Source organism: Plasmodium vivax, chromosome 12, assembly GCF_000002415.2.
Source record: "Plasmodium vivax chromosome 12, whole genome shotgun sequence".
NCBI classification, from domain to species: Eukaryota; Apicomplexa; class Aconoidasida; order Haemosporida; family Plasmodiidae; genus Plasmodium; species Plasmodium vivax.
The window spans coordinates 798,044-819,083 of record NC_009917.1 but is presented as its reverse complement, the minus strand read 5'-3'; the positions used below and the strand labels follow the sequence as shown (position 1 = coordinate 819,083).

Here is a 21,040-nt window from a genome sequence, read left to right as displayed (position 1 = left end):
GAGCTAACCGATTGGATAAAAACACGCTCTGCGCTGGCGTTTAGATAAGTGCCAGCGGAAGCGCTCACATGAGGGGGAGCAAAAATAGGGAAACCCAACGGGGAGACGAATAACCCCCCCAGGTTGCACTCCTTACAAATAGCGGACGTAAAAATGGACGGGAACGCAAAACGTAATTTCTTTTTCTTTTTCTTTTTTTTTCTTTTTTTTTTTTACGCCCCCCACCAGAATAAGTCAAAGAGCTCATTTGGCTCGCCCCCTTCTTTTTAATAACCCACGTGAGGCGTTAAAACTATGAATTTTGTTTCGAAACAATTCTGCCTTTTTATCTTTTGGGTGATAGTACACACAGCAAGCACGACCAACTGCCGCATATCAAATTACAGCCGGGTTAAGGTTGATAGCGGCAGGTTGTCCTTCCCCGTTTATGACATTTTCAGCATTAAGGAGAATCCGCAAAGGGGGCCCTTTACCGTAAGGAGGACAAAATGGAAAGGGAGCAAACAACATTTGCACAAACTCTGTAGCATACAAGTAAAAAGGGAGGATAACAAATCGAAAAATGGTGGCTCTTCCCAGAAGTGCCTACTTGAAAATGTAGCCAGCGGTTTTAAAAATGCCAAGGGGGGAAGTCTCGAAGGTGGCTTAAGGGATGTGCTACGCGGGGACGCCCCAAAGAAGTCGCCACAGTTAAGCGCACACGTAAAGGGTCCAGATAGGAAGAAGCCAAATCTGTGTGACACTGATAGCCATATGAATTATGCCACCAGACGGGCAAAGAGACAAGCGACCAAGCATCAAGTACTCAACAGTGATTCAAACCATCCAAATGATGAAACTGCAGCACCGAATAGTGTGGACCTCCTGCAGAGGGAAAAAAAATATAGCAGACAAATATACACGCACGGATATGAAGAAGAAAAAAAAATTCGAAAGAGTAAAATATTAGTCATCGGCCTCAACGGGGTAAGTAGCGAAATATGCAAAAATTTAATTCTTTGCGGAGTGAAGGAAATAGGAATATATGACAATGACATTTTGACCGTGGACGATGTAGATAGCCTCCTTTTTTGCGAGAAGAAATTTATAAACAAGGAAAAAAAAAGCGTAGCTTGTGTGCAGAACATGCGTAAGCTGAGTGACAACTGCAAAATTGAAGTGGTCACAAGTGTCGAAAATGCGGTGCATCACTACGACGTAGTTGTGTCCGCAAATCAAAGTGAGCAGTTTAACGTAAGACTGAGTAATATGTGCAGGAGGGGGGGCAATGTGAAAGAGGAAGAAAAAAAAAAGTTCATTTGTGTAAACACAGTGGGCCTGTTTGGGCGCATTTTTGTCGACTTTGGACAGTTTGCCTACTCCAATTCGAATAGCAATGGTGAGTCGTACGGCATAAGCAAAGTGGAACTCGCGGGCGATGGTCACTTCGTCCTGCATTGTTTGCCCAACTACGGGGACCTCCAGCTGAGCGAAAAGGACGTCATAATGCTGCATGTGCAAAATGGAAGTCAGCAGGCGGTGAACATCCCCTGCAAAATTACAGACGTGTGCAAGAGAAGCAACAAAATCCGCGTCACCATTTTGGAAAAAAAAAATGCATTCGACACGTTTGCGGGGAATGTGCTCCCCCCCCGAGTTGTACAGTATGTAGAAAAAAAATGCCACAATCTAGTTATGCACCTGTTTGAAAAGTTGAGGAAGATGCTCCCACGAAAAAGCGACAATCCGTGTGTGCAAGAAATCCTTTTGAAAAATCCCCCCCGCAATATGAGCATCCAAAAAGTGCCTGAACAGGTCAGGTTAAATTATCAAAGTTTGGAGGAATACCTAATCGGTGTGCGGGGAAAACTGGACAGGGGAAAAAGCTATGCTCTTTTGTTCCCCCTCCTGGCGTTGTTTAACCGCTCAAACGAAGCAGACCAAGTGAGCGACGAAGAGCTGTGCTTTCTATGCTACGAAGAAATGATAAAACGTAAGAAGGGGGAGAAAATATTCACCCCAGAGGACATTCAAGCGTTTGAAAAGTTGTGTAAAAAAAAAAAAAAAAATATGAACGTTCAGGTGGCAAATCAATTTTGTTCAGCTGCACACATCGAATTGTCGCCATTTTCTGCATTTTTCGGATCTTTGGTGACGCAAGAAATTTTAAAAGGCGTGACGCACAAGTTCAAACCCATTCACCAGACCTTGTTTTTCGACAAGAGGGATTTATTTCCCTTTGCGAAAATTACTCACAAGTATCACGGAAGGCACATGCACCAGCTGAATTTTTTTGGGCCCCAATTTCAGAAATTTCTGAACGATTTGAATATTTTGCTGATCGGGTCAGGTGCCTTGGGGTGTGAGTTTTTGAAGCTGCTGGCGCTGATGGGAGTTTCCTCGCGTAGGGGAATATCCCCAGGGGGGCGCATCCAAGTGGTGGACTACGACCTGATTGAGGAATCCAACCTGTCTAGGCAGTTCCTGTTCAGCGCGAAAGACGTGGGGAAGTTGAAATGTCAAGTGGCTGCACAGAATGTTAAGAAGTTGAGCCCGAATGTGAACTGCGGTTTTGTGAAAATGAAGGTGGATGATGCAATCTTGGGGAATAGAGGCTTGCTTCTAAATTGGTTGTCCTCCCATTCGAAGGGTGATGAAGAAAAGGGAACACACAGAGGTAGGAGTACCCCCTTGGAGGGAACCAACTGGAAGGAGCAAATAAAGCGAAGACCGCTTAACCGAAGGAGCTCCTCCCCCATCGTGTGCATCCTCTGTTTGGACAATTTCCAAAGCAGAGCAGTTTGCGACGCATTTTGCGTTATGAACTCCATCCCAGTGGTCGAAGCGGGCATAGAGGGTCTGAAGGGAAGTAGCCAAATAGTTATCCCCTTCTCAAGCGAGACGTACACGAGCAACTCGATGGATGGCCAGGCAGACCAAGAGGCAAATAACTCGTGCACCATTACATCCTTCCCCAAACACCCCAAGCATGTCATCCAGTTTGCAAAAAGCATTTACAGCCACTACTTTACCGACAATGTGATCAAAATGAATAACTTTTTAAATGACCCCGTTTCTTTTATCGGCCGCCTATGCACCTACGATAATGTGAGCAACTTGCTCCTCTTCTTTAAATTAACAAAAATGTACTTCAATGCAGATGTACACAAAACTGTTCAGCTCCTTTGGGAGAATATTTTTGTGAGAAATGTTATTCACTTGCTCAAAAGTGACGAAGCAGAATTGCACAAGTATTTTGAAGAAGTTCAGAAGCTGCCGAAGCCGGTTTCGTTCCAGCCGGGAAATAAAAATCACGTGCTTTTCTACCACTGTGCGGAGAAAAATTTTAAAAAAGTTTTAAAAAATTTACTATACCTTTTGGACTGCGAGAAAACGCAGCAAGGGGGGGTCTTCTATTTCAAGGAGGAGCAAAGTGGGGCCTCCAAATGGCCTCCCTTTGAGGACGCCATAGGAGAAATCGTATCGAAGAATAACCTGCACGTGGATGTGAAGCGGCTGCTGTACTTCCTCTCCGTCATCCGCAAGAACACCACCCGGGAGTTCTACGCCTCCGTGGAGAGGGAGCTCTTCGGGCTGTTCAACAACCCCGTGTTTGTTTCGGCCCTGCGGTGGGTGCAGCGCCGGCGGGGCGCGCCGGGGAAAGGAGCGACAGTTGGGGGGAGCTCGGCAGCTAGGGGGGAGGCCACCCCGTTTGGCAGCACATTTGGCAGCACAGGAGGAAACACATTGGACAGCACATTGGACGGCACACTGGCCAAGCCCTCCGCCCAATCGGGGGGCCGCAAAGACGCCGCGCTTCTCACCCCCCTGATTTGCAACCTGCAGGACGACGCGGACGACATCAACTTCGTGTTCAGCCTGACCAACGTGCGGAACGAAAATTACAACTTCCCGCACCTGCCCATGCTGGAGTTTTTCAAAATCTGCAACAACATCGTGCCGGCCATCGTCACAGTCGTTTCGGCCATTTCCGCGCTCGCCGCCCTCGAGATGTACAAGCTGGCCCATGTGATGCACTCGCGCGTGGGGGGCTCCAAAATGGGGAGTCACCAAATGGGGAGCTACCAAATAAGGGGAGGCCACCCAGCTAGCTACCCACCACAGCGTGATGAAACCGCCGCCACCCTAACCCAATTTCGCGAGGAAAAGCTCAAAGATTTGACCATCTACACGTACGGAAGCAGAGTCTACGTTCGGAAAAACGGAAAGGCGTTGTTCTCCTTTTTTAACGTGCCCTACGAGGAGCTGGAAATTCTATGCAGCTTACTTAACAACCATTATGTCAATCTGGAGGATAATTTTTTCACCCACTCGCAGCTGAGTAGTGTGTGCCCCCCCCTGATGTATGAGAACTCCCCGTCGGCGTTGATGAGGAGGTTTCAGTTTTCCATTTGGAACTATCTCTACGTTCATATTTACCCTAGAGGGGGAAAGAAAAGGGGAAACGTTGGGGAGTGCGACGCGGTGAAGTGCAACGTGGGGGAGTGCAGACTGCCCGTCGGTCCGTTCGGCTACCGGGGGGGGGAGCAGCACGTGGAGGGGGCGCTGGCCGAGGCTAGCAGGGCGGTGAGCGGCGCGAATGAGGATGCTGCTAACATTGTGAAGAGTGCTAATGATGTGAATACTGCTACCGCCGCTAACACCGCTGACGCCGCCAACGCCGCCAACGACTTGGCAGAGTCCATCCTGAAGGACCTCCTCACCGTGGGCGCCGCGTCCGAAGTTGGAGAGTCCCTTCACCGGGCTTCTATACACATCGGCGAAATAAAAAAGAACGTGCGTCTACTGATGGAGCAGAGCAGAAACGCAGGAGAGCTGTCCAAGGCACTAACCCATTTAGTGGACACCTTAAAAAGAGTGAAAAAAAAAACGGAGCAAATGAGCAGCCAAGCAAAAGCATTTATAAACATGAGGAGCAAAGAAACCAGAGGAGACGTCACGTTGGACGACCTGGTGACATCCCTGGAGACCCTCTTCAATGTGTCCATTCAGACGATCGGGGTGAGGGACAAAATCATTTACACAAAGTTTCAGCTGCCCTCTTTTAGGCACTCGGGGGGGAGAGGCCTCTCCGTTGTTCTGCGCGAGCTGTTCAAGGTGAACGCGGCGGCGGATGCGGGTGCAAATGCAGATGCAAATGCAAACGCGAAGGTGAGTACCTACGTGCTGCACATCTTTGCCACTGACCGTGCGGGGAGCGAAGTCAGCCTGCCCGACGTGCAGGTCAATGTGCACCGCCACTGAGGTTGCTTTCAGCAAGTGGGTACCGACTGGAGGGGGTGAAACAAATTCCCCCGCTGTCCTATTTTCACCCTTTTTTTCATCATCATTTTTTTTTTTTTTTTTTTTTGTCACGCACATTGCCTGTTTGCCCTCGTGTGAGGGGTTCTTCAAAAATTATTTTTTAACGTTTTAATGACATAAAAAAAACGAAGCGGAAAATGGGCACACAAATGGGCACACAAATGGGGAGCAACAGAGTAAACGGGTAGAATTTGCTCAGGGTTCAGGGGGTCTCCGCCGCGTGGGGTGCAGGCCCCGCCCTTTGTAAGTGGGCGTACGGGGAAGCCCCTTTGCGCGGCTACCCCGCCGCTAATCGCCGCTACCCCGGTACCCCCTCAGATGATCTTCTTGGAGGTGAAAAATCGTTTGAAGTAAAAGTCCTGGATGATGGCGGCGACGATGATGATCAAAATGTTCATGAGGGAAAACCACATGAGGGTGTCATTGAGCTTGTCACTGGACTTCTTCTCGTTCTCCTCCGACGCTTTAATCCGTTTCAAATTTAAATGGAAGTTATTCATTTGGTCCAGGATTTGATTCAAATACATGGTGGCTTCATTCAGGTGTTCCGATTTGGCTATCTGCGCATAGTCCCTTGCCTCCGTCCCATGTTTAATTTCGAAAAAAACATCCAAAATTTTATTTGTGCTGTTATAGGCACAGAAGGAGTAGGAGGTGGAGTAGAAGGTTGTGAAGGCCGTCTTTATGTCGTGCTCATTAATCGTTTCAAAAATTGGCAGTTTTTTTTGGAAATTAAAAGTTCGCTCGTTTACATCCGCGTCGTAGATAAATATAGAGATGGGGGAATTTTTGCTGTCTGTTTTGAATTTGCCCACGACGAGGGTGTCTTTGTTAATTCGCTCCTTCAGGCATTTGATTTTGTTCGGCCGCACGGTGACGTACACCTCTATCGCGCCTGTGCGCAGGCACTGCAGGGTCAGCACCACGAGGAGTGCAGCCAGCCGGGCCAGTCGCCCCATGGTGAAGCGCTCTCTCCGGTGAAGCGGCAACGTCTGCGAAGTGGCAACTCCAGTGAAGCGGCAACTCCAGTGACGTGGCAACTGCTGCGAAGCGGCCCCTTCACAATTCATACACGACGGTTTTATATCCCCTTTTGGTTCTCCCGGGGGGTATTCGTGCTGGATTGGCATATACCAGTACAGGCGCATACATGTGCAGGCAAAATGTGCACGCGAATTGGGCAGCCAAAATGGGAAAAATATATTTTTTTTTTTTTTTTTTTTTTTTTCTTTCTTTTTTTTGGCTAACTTGTGCTGACCAATTGGGAGAGAGAGGAGGCCCCTTTCACCTTTTACTCAAAATTTTTCGCAAAACGGAAATTGCCACACAGGAGGGGGATCTCCGCAGCAATTTTTACCCCTGAATAAGGGCACTCGCATACATGCCATGGCCGAGGGGTGCCTCTCTCCCGTGGAGCCCCCAAAATTGTCGCCAAGGTGGTGAACGTACATATCAGCGCTGCCTCCACTTCAGTCTTCTCCAGCTTTAGCGCAAAAAAATGTACCCAGGAAAGGATGCAAAAAAATGAAGAAAAATGCGCTTCAAAAGATATGCGGATAATGCGAACACCCGCGGAGGACTCGTTTGTCAATCCGCGCCGTTTGTAATTTCCCCCCCATTTGGTGCTACTCCCCATTTGGCGCTACTTCCCAGTTGGTGCCCCGCCCCGCCTCGCCACTCGGAATGACGCGCCCGCGTGGGATACTCGACGTGGGGGGCTACCTCCCCAGTGCATAAACGTCGCCCCACGCTGGCACCATCCATCGGGAAAAAAACGCGAAAATGGGAGAGGCGGAAAAGGGAGCAGAAAAAGGAGGCATAAACATGAAAAAGGCGGAAAAACAAAAACAGTCAGAAAAATATTAAAAAAAAAAGTGCTTTAAAAAGTACTGCAAACGTGCTGCAAAAATGCTGCAAACGCGCCGCAAACCTGCTGCAAACGCGCCGCAAACCTGCTGCAAACGCGAAGAGGAAAAACCTGGAGAGCCCCACTTCGCCGCGAATGATGAAAACGCGAAATGGAGTAACATCCAAATTGAAGAGTGGCAAAAATAAGGAAACCACCGAGCAGCTGCGGGGTAAACTCTCCTGCAATCAAGTTATAACTTATCTGCCTACCGTTGGTACTTTGGCCCCTTTTTTGGGATAACCCAAAGGGAGACCGCCTCAGTTAGGCAATCACGAGGGGAAAAACAACCTGAGTACTTCTCTTTTCTTTTCTCCCCTCTGTGACGTCCATTTTGCAATCGCGACGGCCTCTACACGGTCATATGTCTTCAACTTGTTTCGCCCCAAACGGGATAAGCAGCCCGTAGGAGGGATACATATAACAAATCTTTACTATACTTCTTTATCCTTAACGGCAAAAGAGGGCTAATTTCTAAATTGAGCTTCACAGAAAAGAGAGCCATTTCTTACCTTCCCGAATTACCCCACCTATCGCCCCACCTGGATGTTCGCCAACACGTCGTGCAATCGCTTCCCCCTGGCCCAAGGAGCGCTACCTACGGGTCTGTTCCCCCTAGCGGAAGCGCCATCAACGGGTTTTATCCCCCCCGCAGAGGCGCTGCAAAGGGCCTTCCCACCCCCTGAAGAGGTGCTTGAGGAGGTGCTTGAAGAGGCGCGTGAAGAGGCGCTGCCAAGAGGCTTCCCCCTCCGCGGTGTGGAAACGCCCCTAAGGGAGGGAAGTTCAAGGGAGGGAAGTCCAAGCCGAAGAAGTCCTAATCAGGGAAGCCCAAGGGAAGGAAGCCAAAAGCAAGGAACCCCAAAGGAAGGAAATCCAAATCGTCGGCCCGCCCCACCTCGCCGCCAAACAATGCAGCCCGCCCAGAGTGAAGAACAGACGGAGGCTCAAGTACCAAAGAGCCAAGCAAAAATAGTAAATGAGCTAATCGAAAATAAGGACTCCATCTGCGCATGGTGTTTTGATGTACTAAAGAATGAACTGAAAAATGAAAAATTGGATAAAGCCCCCCCTCTGATTCAGTCCCTACATAAGAGTGGATTTAAGATCCCCTTCTTCGTCAAATGGATGAAGCTGAATGATGTGAAGGACATGGGGTCCTACGACTACGATGCGTATGAGCTAAACGGATGTATCGGTTGCTTAAACGAAACAGATATAATGGAGCTGCGCTATTATGCTTTGGAGAGTGCCCTCAACGACACAAGGTTCTATCCCATCACGCTAAAGGATTTTCCTTCCCTTATTGTCACCATAACATATTTATTTAATTTTGAAAAGTGTGCACATGTGTACGACTGGGTCATTGGAAAGCACGGAATTAAAATCAGCTTCGTCGTCAACAAGAGGAGGTACTCGTCCACCTTCTTGCCCGAAGTGGCTTCCCAGCATAACTTCGACCATCAAACGACCGTCAAGAAACTGATTAGGAAGGCAAACTACAGGGGGGAAATCAACGACGAGCTTTTGGAGAACATACAGGTGGAGCGCTACGAGGGGGTCAGCTGCAGCCTCACCCACGTGGACTACGAGAGGGGGAAGCGGGGGGAAGCAGTCAGGTGAAGCGAAGTAGCGATAGGTAATGGGCGACGCACTCTGCGCGGCAACAGTGGAGGCACAAATCAAGCGGCATTGCACACGTATGCGCCGGCGCATGGGTAACTGTGCACCTTGGTCAAGCGACGAGTCAGCAAAGTGTAAAAATTGCCTTGAACGGCTAACCATCTTTTTTCCCCCTGCTGTTTAACTTTTTTTTTTTATGTACAAAATGTTTGCTCGCCCGTTCGCACTTTTCATCGAATTTTTTTTTTTTTTTTTTCTCAAAAAAACTCCCCCACCGGGTGTGTAAATCTGAGATGAATGAGTTAAGAGGAAGCTTCCAACTTGGGTCATGTTAACGATTCGATTGGACGTTGCCACATAAATTGGGCCACGTCGTAACCCCCCCTCGGTGTAGAGGCGGTCTCTCGTGAAACAAGAAAAAACGGGGTTCACACATTTGTGCATTTTTTTTCGCACAGTTGGCCCACCACTTTTTAATCATATGAAAAATGTGCTCCCTACTGGGCAAACCAATACGCACGCCTTTTTTGCCTGAACGGGCAAGGCAATTTCGAAATAAAAAAAAAAAAAAAAAAAAAAAATAGCTAGCTGAGTTGGTGGAAAGCGAAAAGGCGATATTGCCCCACTGTACAAAGCGGCTGTGAAAGATTGACCAGCTTCTACCCCTGAGCGATAAGCTGGGGGGGAGAAAGGTCTTCCAAAGGAGAAAGCTCGAGGGACGAGTACGAATTAAATTTTAAAAAGTTCCCATGTTGTAAGTACCATCGTGGGTGTAAGGCATACTTGGAGAGACTTCCCTTCTTTCCCTTCTTTCCCTTCTTTCTTTTGTTTTCCCCATTTTCACATGAATAGAATTGCGAAAGAGTTGACACATTTCCCCTGTTTTTTAAGAAGATGGCTACATAGCAACCGCAAGGATACACGCCAAGTGTCGAGTCGGAGGGGCATCGAGCCATGTTTGAGCGAAATGAAGAGGAAGGGATGCGACGTAAACGTGTTGAGCTTGGTAATAAGCAACAACAACCTGTGCTACTGCCTGCTGAGGAATAAAATTATTAAAAAAATAGGACTGATTAACATTAAGAAGGACTTCCAGCCCTATGAGCAGGGCCCCTCCAGCACTCGAAAGGGAAAGAAACCCCCCGACAAGGAGGAGTTGCAATACAGCTATGACCGAGAGGACACCCCTCTGAGCTTCAACATTCGGGAAATCCTAACCGTTTTGAATTTGGTCAAGTTGCATTCCGATGGGGGGGGGCCGCACGGTGATAGCTCCGGCGATAGCGCTAAGGACAGCGCTAAGGACAGCGCCAAGGACAGCACCGACGATAGCACCTACGATGGCGCTGCTCAGTCGAGCCAACCGGGTGACCCGCCAAAGGGCGCGCACACAGAAAGGGCCCAAACGGTGGAAGAACAACCGCATCAGCGGCAGAACCAGCCACAGCAACAGCCGCGGCAGACCCAACAGTGGGTCATCGGGATCGAGAAGGTAAATGACAAGTACGAGAAGAACAGAACGAAGGAGAAGATCCTCTCCGTCCTCGTGTACTTCCTAAACTCAATTTTCAAATGCCAAATTGTTTTTTTCTGCCCTAAAGAGGCGAGAAAATACTTCAGCACCAAATGTGGCTACAGCTTGGAGACGCGCGAAGAGACCTATAAATACATAAAGGACAAGGTGAAGAACTTCCCAACAGTTAGTAAAAGTGAAAACAAGGTCAACTGCCTATTCAGTGACAGCTACGTCATGGCGTTTTACACATACAGGTACTACATGCACCACCTGGTGAAGAACAACCGGACCGTCTTCAACTACCTCGAAAGTGAGGTGCGCAGGAATAGGAGTTTTAACAACATTTTGCACAGCTTGAAGGGCGTGCAGGATGAGAAGGGCTCGCACGACTTGAGGGAGCTGCTCAGGGACAGGATTGGCCGCATCGTGGACCGCGAGTCGTACCGGCTGGTTGACCGGCACATGCTTTGAGGGGGCGGCCAAGCGGTGAAGCGGTTAAGCGGTAAGCTACGCGGCGAGCTACACATCGAGCCATGAAGGCAAACTGGAAAGACGATTTACAAGTTGGCCTGCCGCCCAAATGCGGGGCTATGTGACAGATTGGCGAGTTGACTCGCGGAGGGAGTTTGAAAGGGGGGGGTTCGCGCGCTGGGAAGCGGGACCCCCAACTGAGCAAAGCGTCTCGCAGCGCCCTACGCGCACTACGCGCGTTACGCGAGTTACCGCGCTGTACCACTTTTCCCCGCGCCAACTGGCAGAGGCCAAAAAAGGGGAAAAGCAAAAAGTGAGCAGATATACACAGGGGTAGGCACAAACAAATGAAAAGGCGATAAGCGGCGAGACAGGCTTCAACGTGAAGACAAATAAATTTAACGCAGAGGGTAGGGGTGTAGAAGAGGGCCGGGGCGACGCATAGGGTAGCGGCACCGCCCCCCTGGGGGCCTCCATCTGCACCAAACGCTACTGAAGACGCTACTGAACATACTTCTTCGTGTCAGCCACACTAATCAGCGTGCAGTCGATATTCTGGGGCACACAGAGAAGCAGCACGACGTCGCCCTGCGGGGTGTACAGGACGCGCACGTTCAAGATGTTTTTCGTTTTTATATTCTTCAGGGATTGGAGAGAGAGTTGCAAAGGATCCGTGCTGGCGGGCTCTTCCGTAGGCTCTTCCGTGGTGTGTTGTCCTCCCGTTTGTGCTGCGTCACCTTTTAAGGCGTCATACGTAGGAGATCCGTCGGCATCGTCCAGCTGATCTGAAGCGTGCAGCCTATCTGCTATACCCAACCGGTCGGCCGCCCCCCCGCGCCTGCGCTCGCGCCTCATCGCGCACAGGAGGAGGTGGTACAGACTGGCATCCTCAAAGTACAGCTGCTTCGTGTTGAGGAAGTTGTAGCGGAAGTTGAGCGAGGAGAGGTAGTACTGCTCGACCGCGTCTCCATCGCAATGGAAGGCACTTTTCACATCTGTCAGCTGGACGTCGATGGCGAGGTCCTTGGATATGTTGAGCCCGAGTAGCCTCATTTTGTCGCAGCTCCGCAGGAGGAGGCAGTACTTGCGCTGGAAGGTTGCTGGGGGGGGGGGTAGCGGTTTGGCCGCGTCCTGCGCCGCGTCCTGCACCGCCGCTTCCCCCAAGTGGGGTCCTCCCGCCCCTGGCAGACCCAAATCGACCAGGGAGACGTCCCTGTACTCGGAGAGGCGGAACTTGCGGACGCCCCGAGTCTTCAAGAAGGACAAGCTGGCCGTCTCATAGCACAAGGCATATACATACACAAAATTGTCGAGCGTAAAAATGAACAGGAGGCTCTCAACGACGGTGGAAAAGAGGTAGCTGCGGTGGATGTTCCTCCTACTTAAATTAAAGTCGCAGAGTTTGAAGCATCTCTGCAGGTACTTTTTAAAACTTCTAAAAAATAAAAAAACATTTTTCTGTTCATCAGTGCAAATGATGATCTTCCCACCGTTGTACTTCTTCAACTGGCAGAGAGTTCTCTCCACTTGAACTTCCTCCACCACTTCTTTCAGGTCTATATCGTAGATGGCCACATGGTAGGTATAGGAGTAGTCATCTGCGCTGTTCCCACCTCTAACCACCTCGTCATCCTGCACATATTCATACAGCTCGTAGGCCTCCTGGTTGTTGTCCTCCCCCCCCGGGAAGTGCCCCTCCCCCAGGAGGTTTTCCGTTTCTTCCCCTTCTTCTCCCACCTCTTCCCCCCTACCTTTGCCAAAATGACACCTGGCAAAGGAGAGAACGAGCAGGTTGCTCTCCAAAAAGGCGAAGGAATACACTTTGGAAGCAGCCAGATTCGACAAATCGTAATTACATATGGTGAGGTCCTCTATGCTAAAGTGATAGAGGGAGAGCTTCCTATTCGTTTTGCAGGCAATCTTCGTCGCGTCTTCACTTAGCATGCAGGTGTTAACAAACTCGTTCTTCGCAAAGGATATTTTGGCGATCTGTTTGTAGTTGGCTGCGTTAATTTGCTCTAAGTCCTTCCGGCTGATCACCCCAGCGTTTTGAGGAGAACTCCCGTCACCGCTGCTCCTACCCCCTATGGAGATGAGGCTACCATTATAGTGAATGCTTATCCCCCAAGCGTGCGCGCAAAAAATGGTTTTCAAATTTGGGGAGAAATAAACACCCCTGTTCAGCTCAGCGTTGCCAATTTGAAAGTACCTACTCACTTGGTTGCACGTGTCGTACAGGCAGAAGGACATGTCGTCGCTAATGCTCACAATGAAGTTCTCCCTCAGCAGGACAATCCGTTTGATGTCTGTGAAATGGACCGACCTCTTATTAATGCGGTACCAGTTTTTATTAAGCTCCTTCGATTCTTTCACCTTGTGCAGGAAGAACTGTTCCTCTTCAGCGTGGCTACCAACGTTCGTTGCTTCATTGAGAGGTGCCGCATGCCCATTCAGTTTGCCGCCAATCATCTGGGCGGTCCGCTTCCCCCTCGTGGCTACCTCCTGCCTGATGCTTACATTCGAGAAAGCCCCTCCTCCATCGTGCACACTCGTCCGGGCGTATTTAATAATATACCGGTCGACCCCTGCCGTGAAAAGGTAATCCTCATCGAGCGTCTTCGCCAAGGACACCGCCTTATACAGGTGATGACTGAAGAAGTATTTTACGCTGAACGTTCGGTAGTCAAAGATCGTCAGAGACCCGCTATTGTCTACGCATACCACCTCGTCCGTCCTGTACACGTATAGTACATCCCAAATGATGGCCTTCTCATTGACGCCCTTGAACACCCCCTCGCAGAGCTTGCTCGTGATGTTGTATTTATAAATTTTGGACTCCTCGCTCCCCAGGAGCACGTAGTGGTTGTAGCTGTGGTACGACCTTTCCAGCTCCCGGACGCCGTTCCTCAGGGGGGGGCCCTCCGCATAGCGGTCATCCCCGCTTTCCTCCTCTCCTCCCACCGCATCACCAGACAACTTGGTTTTCTTCTTCTTTTTCCCCCCCTGCAGCGTGCTCAGCAGCACCTCCCTGCTTTTCAACTCATCCACAAAGTACAGGCACACCAACTTCTCCTTGCACTTGAATCTGTTCGTAATAAACAAGTTAAGTGTTTCTCCCGTTTGGCTTTTCCTTTCCGTTTTTCTGCTTGGGGGGGAGAATACGTGTCGAGCTTGTGGGGCCACCGTGGGGGCGCTCTCTGCCTCTTCGCCCTGCGAGGAGGCGTCCTCCTCCTCCAAGTACTCGGTGAGGTCGCTCGACAGTTTGATCTTTTTGCCCGGCCGCGCCTGCGCGTCGTCCCCGCTGTGGTTGCTCCTATACGCGGCGTTTGCGTCGCTACGGTCACTGCTATACGCGTCGCTACGGTCACTGCTATACGCGTCGCTCACGCTCCTGACATCGCTTGCATCGCTGACATCGCTCTCGCCGCTAACCTCGTGGAAGCGGTCGAAGCAGTTGTAGATCCGCCCCCCAGCATTGCTGTAGATATTGTACAGGTAAAAGTAGCCGTCCAAATTGGTGGTGCCGAAATACTGAAGGCTGTTATTCAGCTTGGCGCAGGAGATACTCCCGTTGCTGGAGATGCTCTGCAGCCGCTTCTGCGTTTGCAAGTCGTAGAGAACGATCTCACCACACAGAGTAGTAATGGCGAGGACGTAATCTTTACACTCGTTGTGCATAAACAAGTGCTTCTTCTTCTTCTTCTTCTTCTTCTTCCGGTTCTTTTTGCTAATCCACATGACTGATATGATGGAGCTCTTCGACAGATGGGCATGCAGCTGCTGAAGGTATAAAAATTCGTTCTTAAAAATTTGATATATATATATAACCCCAAACGAGTCGCATATACATATGTACTTTCTACAAGGAGATGGTTCTACTGCCCTAAGTTCTTTACTCTCATAATCATAGAATTTAAATTCCGTTAGGTTCATGCTGAGTTGCTGCTTATCATTTGTTCTTCTGTAAAAGTTTCGGAGGATCCTCTGTGCCCCTTGGGGCCCCTCACCGGCGCGGTGGACCGTCGTCATTTGGGCGGTCTCGTGGGGATGCACGCGGGGGGCTCCTCTTAGGTATGCCTCCGCCGCCGTCGTTGCTGTGCGCCCTTCCTATGGGAGCGGTCTCGCTATGTTGGGAAGCCTCGCATGTACGCGTGCACTTGGGGTGTGTTCTTCCCTCTGTTCGGCTGGCCACGCAGCGGTGTAGCAGTGTAGCTGCAGTGTAGCAGTGGTGCAGCGGTGGGGGGAGCCTTCTGCTGTGGAGAGCTAACGGCCCTTTTGCCACTCCGCTTCCACGTCGCGTCCCACCGAGTGAGCGTCAAATGTATACCTAAACGCGATCGCTCATTTGGCCTTCCTCGAATCCGCGTTCAGCATAGGCATGCTATGCGGTGAGTGACAACGGGGTTACGTACGCTAACCGCAAAGTTGTTTTTTTTTTTCTCTCAAAATGGGAAAACGCCAGTGGAGAATTCACTTCTTCCTCCACTTTGCTCTACTTTAGATGCCAAACTCGCAGAAAGTTAAAAAAAAAAAAAAAAATTAACTTGTAAAACGAATTTCCGCCAAGTTGATTCATCCCAGGTGGTCAACTTCGGGAGTGTTTCCCTTTTTCTTGGAGTGCCTCTCTCAGCACGTTCGAAAAGGGAAAAAAAAAAAAAAAAAACAGCGGTGCGGAAAGGATTACTCAATTATATATATTATATGTACGTATAGGCACCACTTCTGCGCTTGTATCCGAATGGCCTGCAAAATGCTCCCCCTGCATTCACCAAATATGCCCCCCGGAAAAGAGGCAAAAGAAAGATCGCCATTTGCAGCGCAGAGCAACGCTAGCTGCGCATAGAGAACGGTATTCAAAAAGGGAAAAAAAAAAAAAAAAAAAAAAAAGCACGAATGGCCAGTTGGCTGCCTGAACAGGTACCAAACTTTGGCCACATGGGGCATCCCTCCTCTTTGCATATAAAAAACCCAGTGGGGAAATAAAAAAAAAAAAAAAACAACAACTGGGCAAAACAAGCGCCTGTTCTCCCGTCAGTGTCATCTTTGCAGGTTTACCTCTTCTGCGTTATAATTTTCCACTGCACTATGAAGTGGAGCTACATATTTAATTAACCACCCTCTTTCCTTTTTACATCCATAATGGGAGAAGCAAAACGGAACAACGCAGAACGAAATGTAAGGCAAGGGAGCGGCAAAAAAAAAGGAGGACGTGTGACAGCCCAATTAAATTGCTACATAACTGATAGAAGCAGCATCACATGTGCCATTCTCGTGCATGGGACTTCTTCCTCTTTTTTTTTTTTTTTTGCGCCCTTCCCCCGTACCTGCCAATCTGTCAATCGCGGCCGCGGATCCGGCGAGCCAGGTGAATGTCCTTAGGCATGAGGGTGACCCGGTTTGCGTGGAGCGAACACAGGTAGGCATCTTCAAAGAGACTGACGAGGTAGGCCTCCGACGCGGTTTGCAGCGCCAACAGGGCCTCGGGGGTGTAGCGCAGCTGTTCATTCGGCAACTCAAACAGTTGGGTAATCTCCTTCACCACTCGAACAAAAGGGATCTTCGGAATGAGCAGCTGTGTTGTCGCTTGGTATGCCCGTATTTCCTTTAATGCTAATACACCTGGTCTGTACCGATGGGGCCTCCTAATTCTAGTCGTCTTCTTCATTCCCTTTTGCGGAATTTGACTTCTTGCCCCTTTGCCTGTTGCGGCGTTGTTGCTCGCTTTGGACGAGGCGACCTGCTTGTGTGATGGTCTGCTCGGCGCCGTCTTGTTCGCCGGCTCGCTGCTCAGGGGGTTGTGCGTGGGCACGCTCTTTTTCGTGCGCACCATTTTGTCCTCTTCGGTGGAAGCGGTGGTAGCAGCAGGAGCAGCGGTAACAGCAGTAGCAGCGCCAGCAGCGTTCGTTGCAACGCTCGCGCCGGTGTGCCTCCTCTGCTGGGACCACCAGTTGGGTCAACCTGCCGGCGCGCCGCGTCCCCGTGCGGGGTGGCGGTTTGGCTGGCTGGCTGGTTGGCGGGATGGCCGTTTCGCCGCTCTCCGCTCACCGCTGCGCAGATCAGACTCTGCAGTTCGCACTTCACCGCATGAAAAAACTTCCCCTTTTCGGTGTCAACTTTTACCTTCCGCTGGCCGGCCGACAATCCGCCGCAGTTTTCTACGCGCGCGGGGAGGCTTGAACGGTTTGAACATGCCCACCAAAGGAAAATGAAACGAAAAAAATGAAAAAAAATGAGGCGAACAAAATGAAGCGAAAAAAATGAAACAAAATGATCTGTTTCGCGATCGAGATGAATTGAACTTCTTCCCTTAATGTTAATAACGTTTCTTCCATTCGGAGGTGCAAAGGGGGAAATTTATTTTCCTCCCCCGTTTTGCATTTCTTTTTGCTCACTTTTTTTTTCCACTTTTTTTCCATTTTTTTTCGCCATTTTTTCCCCCCTCCGAACCGTATCGCCGAAACGCGAAATGGGGAATTCCCACGGGGAAAGAAGAGGAGGGGAAGCTAGGCAAACCGACGGTGGAAAAGGCGACAGGTGATTATCCACAAACACAGATGAACGTACAGGGGTGTGCACATTGTGTTGACATGGACGTCGTTCGGCGGAGTGTTGTGCGTGGCCTGGCGGTGCTGCGAGTTGTTCCTCCTGGGGGGTATTTGGCTGCCCAACTCGCTTAAAATACACGGGGGTGAAGAGACCCACAGAATGTAGATTTCACCCCCCCTCGGCATTACATGGGGGTTCTCTTCATAGGCCATCATCTGAACTGTAGCGATCTTCATTACGATGCAGACCAATCTATAGTGCGTCATCTTTCTGTCCCTCTGTTTGCCCCATTTATACCCCTTTTTTTGGTCAGCACTTCGGACGATCGAAAGAGGTAGGCAAAGTGAACTAAGCTGTTGCATTCCCCACAGGAAGAGATTCACCTACTGCCTCTTTTCCATCCTGTCCGTTTGTTTAATTCCCCCATGCGGGAAGGTCACTCGGGTAGCCGCTTGCAAACGAGAGGTAAGCCGGCGGTTAGAACTTTTGAAGAACCATGAGCAGGCTTCCATTTGAGCGGGGAGAAAAAGGAACGCAAAAAAAAAGGAAAAAAAAAAGGGAAATAAAAAAGAAAGAATCGTTTCGCTTCTTCACAGGGTGTACATGCCACCAATTAGTGCAGCACTTTGGTGGAAGCAATTTCTAGAAAAGATTTTTTTTTGGGAAGTCCTCTTTTTTAGTGCCTCGTCTTGGGTGCGTTTCCCCCGGTGGTCTGCATCTCCAGGCAGAATTTTTTTTTTTTTTTTTTTTCGCAACACCGGAGTTGCTATCCCAGCTGCTGTTGCTGCTGCTGTTGCTGTTGTTGTTTCTTTTTTTTTTTTTTTATTCTTTTTGCTGGAGCTCCCCAGCCGCTTTGCATTCGCACTAGTTAGCTAAATGAGGTAAAAATAAAACGCATCGGGGGAAAGGGCCCGCACAGCATATCCACAGCTCGCTAACCCGTTGCTTCCCATCCGAAATAGCCTCAACCCGTAGCAATTAAAAAAAAATTTCCAACTTGTACATTCCAGTGGAGGGAGCACCCCACAGAGGAGCGCAACGTGGTACACCGCATCACATCACATCGTATAACACTGCTGAAGAGCGCATCCGCCTCCCTGCCAACATGCCGGTCGCACTCAACTGCCTCAGCGAAGAAGGCCGGCGGGCCCTGGAGCAAGGGGGCCCAGAGCCAGTGCTGCACAAAGCCACCAACGTAGAATTCATTTACAACAAGCTAAACCTTGGGGAGGGAAAATTATACATAATGGAAAAGAAGATCATTTGGGTCTCCACCCAAAATGAAGAGGAAAAAAAAAAAAAAAAAATTACAAATTTTAAAGACATCCCCAATAGCGCCAATTATTTGAAGCACTACGAGAAGAACCGCAGCTTCTACATGCACCTGCTCAATGACGTGAACAACGTCACCGTGGATTCCTCAAGCATCGCCTTGCATGCAATCACGTCGGATGAAAAGATTTTCGCCAACTCATGTGTGTACATACAACTCAACGGCGACATTCTTGGGGGGGGAAACGAAGACACAGGCAGCATGAACAGCATGGGCAGCATGGGCGACGAGGACGCAGCTGCGGCTGAAGAGGGAACAGACCATGTGGGTAGCGCCGTCGACCAAGTTGACTGCGGGGTGGACCGTGCCGAGGGAGACGAAGTCCCCAAGAGGCCCATAGAAAAACTGGGCAAACGGTTATTCACAAAACTGTCAAAGCAGAGGAGTGTTTTTAAAAAAAATGAGCAGAACCACCTGGGGGGGCAGGAAAATGGCGATGAGGAAAATGCCGACGATGAACTGATTGAAGAAAGCATAACGCCAGAGATCCTCCTCGTTAGCAAAAATTATTTGGCCAACGATGCGATTTTTCGCCAGCTGAGCAACATGGACCACTCGCCGGACGATGAGGATGACGAAAGTGAAGGGGGAGAAGAAGAGGAGGAAGAAGCGGCGGAGGGGGAAGAAGCGGAGGAGGGGGAAGAAGCAGAGGAGGGGGATGAAGCGGAGGAGGACGCTTGAGGGAGACGCAACCGAGTGGCAAACCTTTCGCGGGAACGATAAATGGATGAGCGAGCGGACAAGCCATATCGCTGAAAGGATGGAAGAGGAAGCGTGGTCGAACGGCCTCCTACACAGGTTGCTACTTCGTCATGCCAACACCCCAGAGTGCATGTGGGGCACTTAAGCTCCTCCCCAACTCTGGGCTACTCATTGGGACTGACGTAAAAGTTAATTTGTTCTTCTCTTTGTTCGGTTATGTTTTTCCCGCCCCAAGACACGGCGCGATATGCTGCTGTTTATTTTTTTTATTTTATTTTTTTTTTTTTTGTCATCTCGATTAACACATGTGTAATAGCCATTTCTTTATGCAACGCTTTGTCCCCTGAGCGGCAAGTGAACAAAAAAAAAAAAAAAAAAAAAACATAAAAAGGTAAAATATAAAATATAAAAGACGTATCCCCCCATTTGGTCGTTCCCACAACGGGGTCTCCCCCTTTTGGGAGCGCTTCAATTCAAATGTGTTTGGTACCCACGGCAGGGTGGTCCAAGTTGCCATTTTTTCCTTTTCCCCCGTTAAGCGGTTCGAAGGAAGGGCCAAATGAACAGAAAAAGGGGTCACCCCCCAACTGGTGTGTCCAGCTGCCTACTCTCTTAAAAGGGATGAAACCCTTTCGGGTGACGTGCCTTTTGTGGGGGTGCTACGGTTGAGTGGAGTCAGATCTTTGGTAAGTAACCTCTCCCCCCTTCACCGTATCGGTTAAATGACGTGCTTAAACGAAAGTAATATTTTCCTTTTCACCGGATGAGTTATCTGTCCGTTCATGCGAAATGGACCAACTGTGCCGATCAGAGGGGTGAAGGGGCTTATGTACATTAGCGCACCAAATGGGGGAAAAACTTTAGCGCGAGATATCGCCTGGTAGATTTCTCACATAGCCACGTTGCTGTCACTGCCAACCTACATAAATGCAAAGGTAACCACGTGGAGAGGGGAAGAAAAAAAAAAAAAAGGCCCGATAAAATGTCGGGCATAAGAAAACCACTATGTGCATATATCTGCACTGCAGGGGAAGGCTCTCTCACGCTATGTGCTGCTAAATTTCTCCTCATCAGTTCATGCTTCTTCTCTTTTTTTTTTTTTTTTTTCACTTTAAAGGGCCGCAAAGGGATCCAAGTCGATTACAAGTTGGAGGAGAATCACCGCAGTGGAGTTACTTCCCGAGCGCGTTACCAACAGGAAGCAAATTTTTTCTCGCCAACCGCTTCTTGGCAATCGACAGAAAGCGGGGGTGGTGGTGGCTTACCTTTGTGTGCACGCAGATACGGCGGCGCAGGGCCAAGCAAGCGTATCCTCGAATAGTGAAACACTTCAACCGCTGTGCAGTCCTCACTTGCCAAGATGAGTCAGGGGGGATAAACACACGCAGGTGCGCACGTTCACACATAAGTGCATACAAGTGTGCCTACCCATATGCTGCGCCGAACTGGTGAATGAATCTGCGAAGGGAGCGGCGGCCGCTACGCGCAGTGCAGTTGAGGAGGGTCTCATCTCTGGGGGGGAGAACGCTGTAGACGTAGAAGCAAAAATGCACACAAATGGTAAGAGAAAAAGAGAGAGAGAAAAAAAACAGGACTTGGGAGAACGAGCGCGACACAAAGAGAGGAGAGACACACCTTCACA

General features: G+C 49.6%; 7 protein-coding genes across 7 annotated transcripts, besides 7 other annotated features; 4 read left to right on the top strand and 3 right to left on the bottom strand.

Moving 5' to 3' along the window:
• Positions 1 to 294: 294 nt before the first annotated feature.
• On the top strand, positions 295 to 5,244 carry PVX_082590 (ubiquitin-activating enzyme, putative; the record flags this gene model as incomplete). Its single annotated transcript, XM_001614069.1, has 1 exon — positions 295 to 5,244. One exon carries the CDS (start codon positions 295 to 297, stop codon positions 5,242 to 5,244), a length of 4,950 nt encoding a protein of 1,649 aa, XP_001614119.1.
• Positions 1,613 to 1,640: a microsatellite.
• Positions 4,282 to 4,360: a microsatellite.
• Positions 4,824 to 4,937: a microsatellite.
• Positions 5,245 to 5,352: 108 nt separating the features above from the next.
• On the bottom strand, positions 5,353 to 6,263 carry PVX_082595 (hypothetical protein, conserved; the record flags this gene model as incomplete). The annotated part of the gene is made up of 1 exon (XM_001614070.1): positions 5,353 to 6,263. One exon carries the CDS (start codon positions 6,261 to 6,263, stop codon positions 5,619 to 5,621), a length of 645 nt encoding a protein of 214 aa, XP_001614120.1. The 3' UTR covers positions 5,353 to 5,618.
• A 1,505-nt stretch (positions 6,264 to 7,768) lies between these two features.
• Positions 7,769 to 7,826: a microsatellite.
• A 293-nt stretch (positions 7,827 to 8,119) lies between these two features.
• Positions 8,120 to 8,830, top strand: PVX_082600 (hypothetical protein, conserved; the record flags this gene model as incomplete). Its single annotated transcript, XM_001614071.1, has 1 exon — positions 8,120 to 8,830. One exon carries the CDS (start codon positions 8,120 to 8,122, stop codon positions 8,828 to 8,830), a length of 711 nt encoding a protein of 236 aa, XP_001614121.1.
• A 231-nt stretch (positions 8,831 to 9,061) lies between these two features.
• Positions 9,062 to 9,084: a microsatellite.
• A 713-nt stretch (positions 9,085 to 9,797) lies between these two features.
• PVX_082605 (hypothetical protein, conserved) lies at positions 9,798 to 10,817 on the top strand (the record flags this gene model as incomplete). The annotated part of the gene is made up of 1 exon (XM_001614072.1): positions 9,798 to 10,817. One exon carries the CDS (start codon positions 9,798 to 9,800, stop codon positions 10,815 to 10,817), a length of 1,020 nt encoding a protein of 339 aa, XP_001614122.1.
• Positions 10,818 to 11,318: 501 nt separating this feature from the next.
• PVX_082610 (hypothetical protein, conserved) lies at positions 11,319 to 14,846 on the bottom strand (the record flags this gene model as incomplete). Its single annotated transcript, XM_001614073.1, has 1 exon — positions 11,319 to 14,846. One exon carries the CDS (start codon positions 14,844 to 14,846, stop codon positions 11,319 to 11,321), a length of 3,528 nt encoding a protein of 1,175 aa, XP_001614123.1.
• Positions 12,512 to 12,543: a microsatellite.
• Positions 12,942 to 12,984: a microsatellite.
• Positions 14,847 to 16,152: 1,306 nt separating the features above from the next.
• Positions 16,153 to 16,647, bottom strand: PVX_082615 (histone H3.2, putative; the record flags this gene model as incomplete). Its single annotated transcript, XM_001614074.1, has 1 exon — positions 16,153 to 16,647. The coding sequence occupies one exon, from the start codon at positions 16,645 to 16,647 to the stop codon at positions 16,153 to 16,155; it is 495 nt and encodes a 164-aa protein (XP_001614124.1).
• A 1,821-nt stretch (positions 16,648 to 18,468) lies between these two features.
• PVX_082620 (hypothetical protein, conserved) lies at positions 18,469 to 19,377 on the top strand (the record flags this gene model as incomplete). Its single annotated transcript, XM_001614075.1, has 1 exon — positions 18,469 to 19,377. The coding sequence occupies one exon, from the start codon at positions 18,469 to 18,471 to the stop codon at positions 19,375 to 19,377; it is 909 nt and encodes a 302-aa protein (XP_001614125.1).
• Positions 19,378 to 21,040: the final 1,663 nt, after the last annotated feature.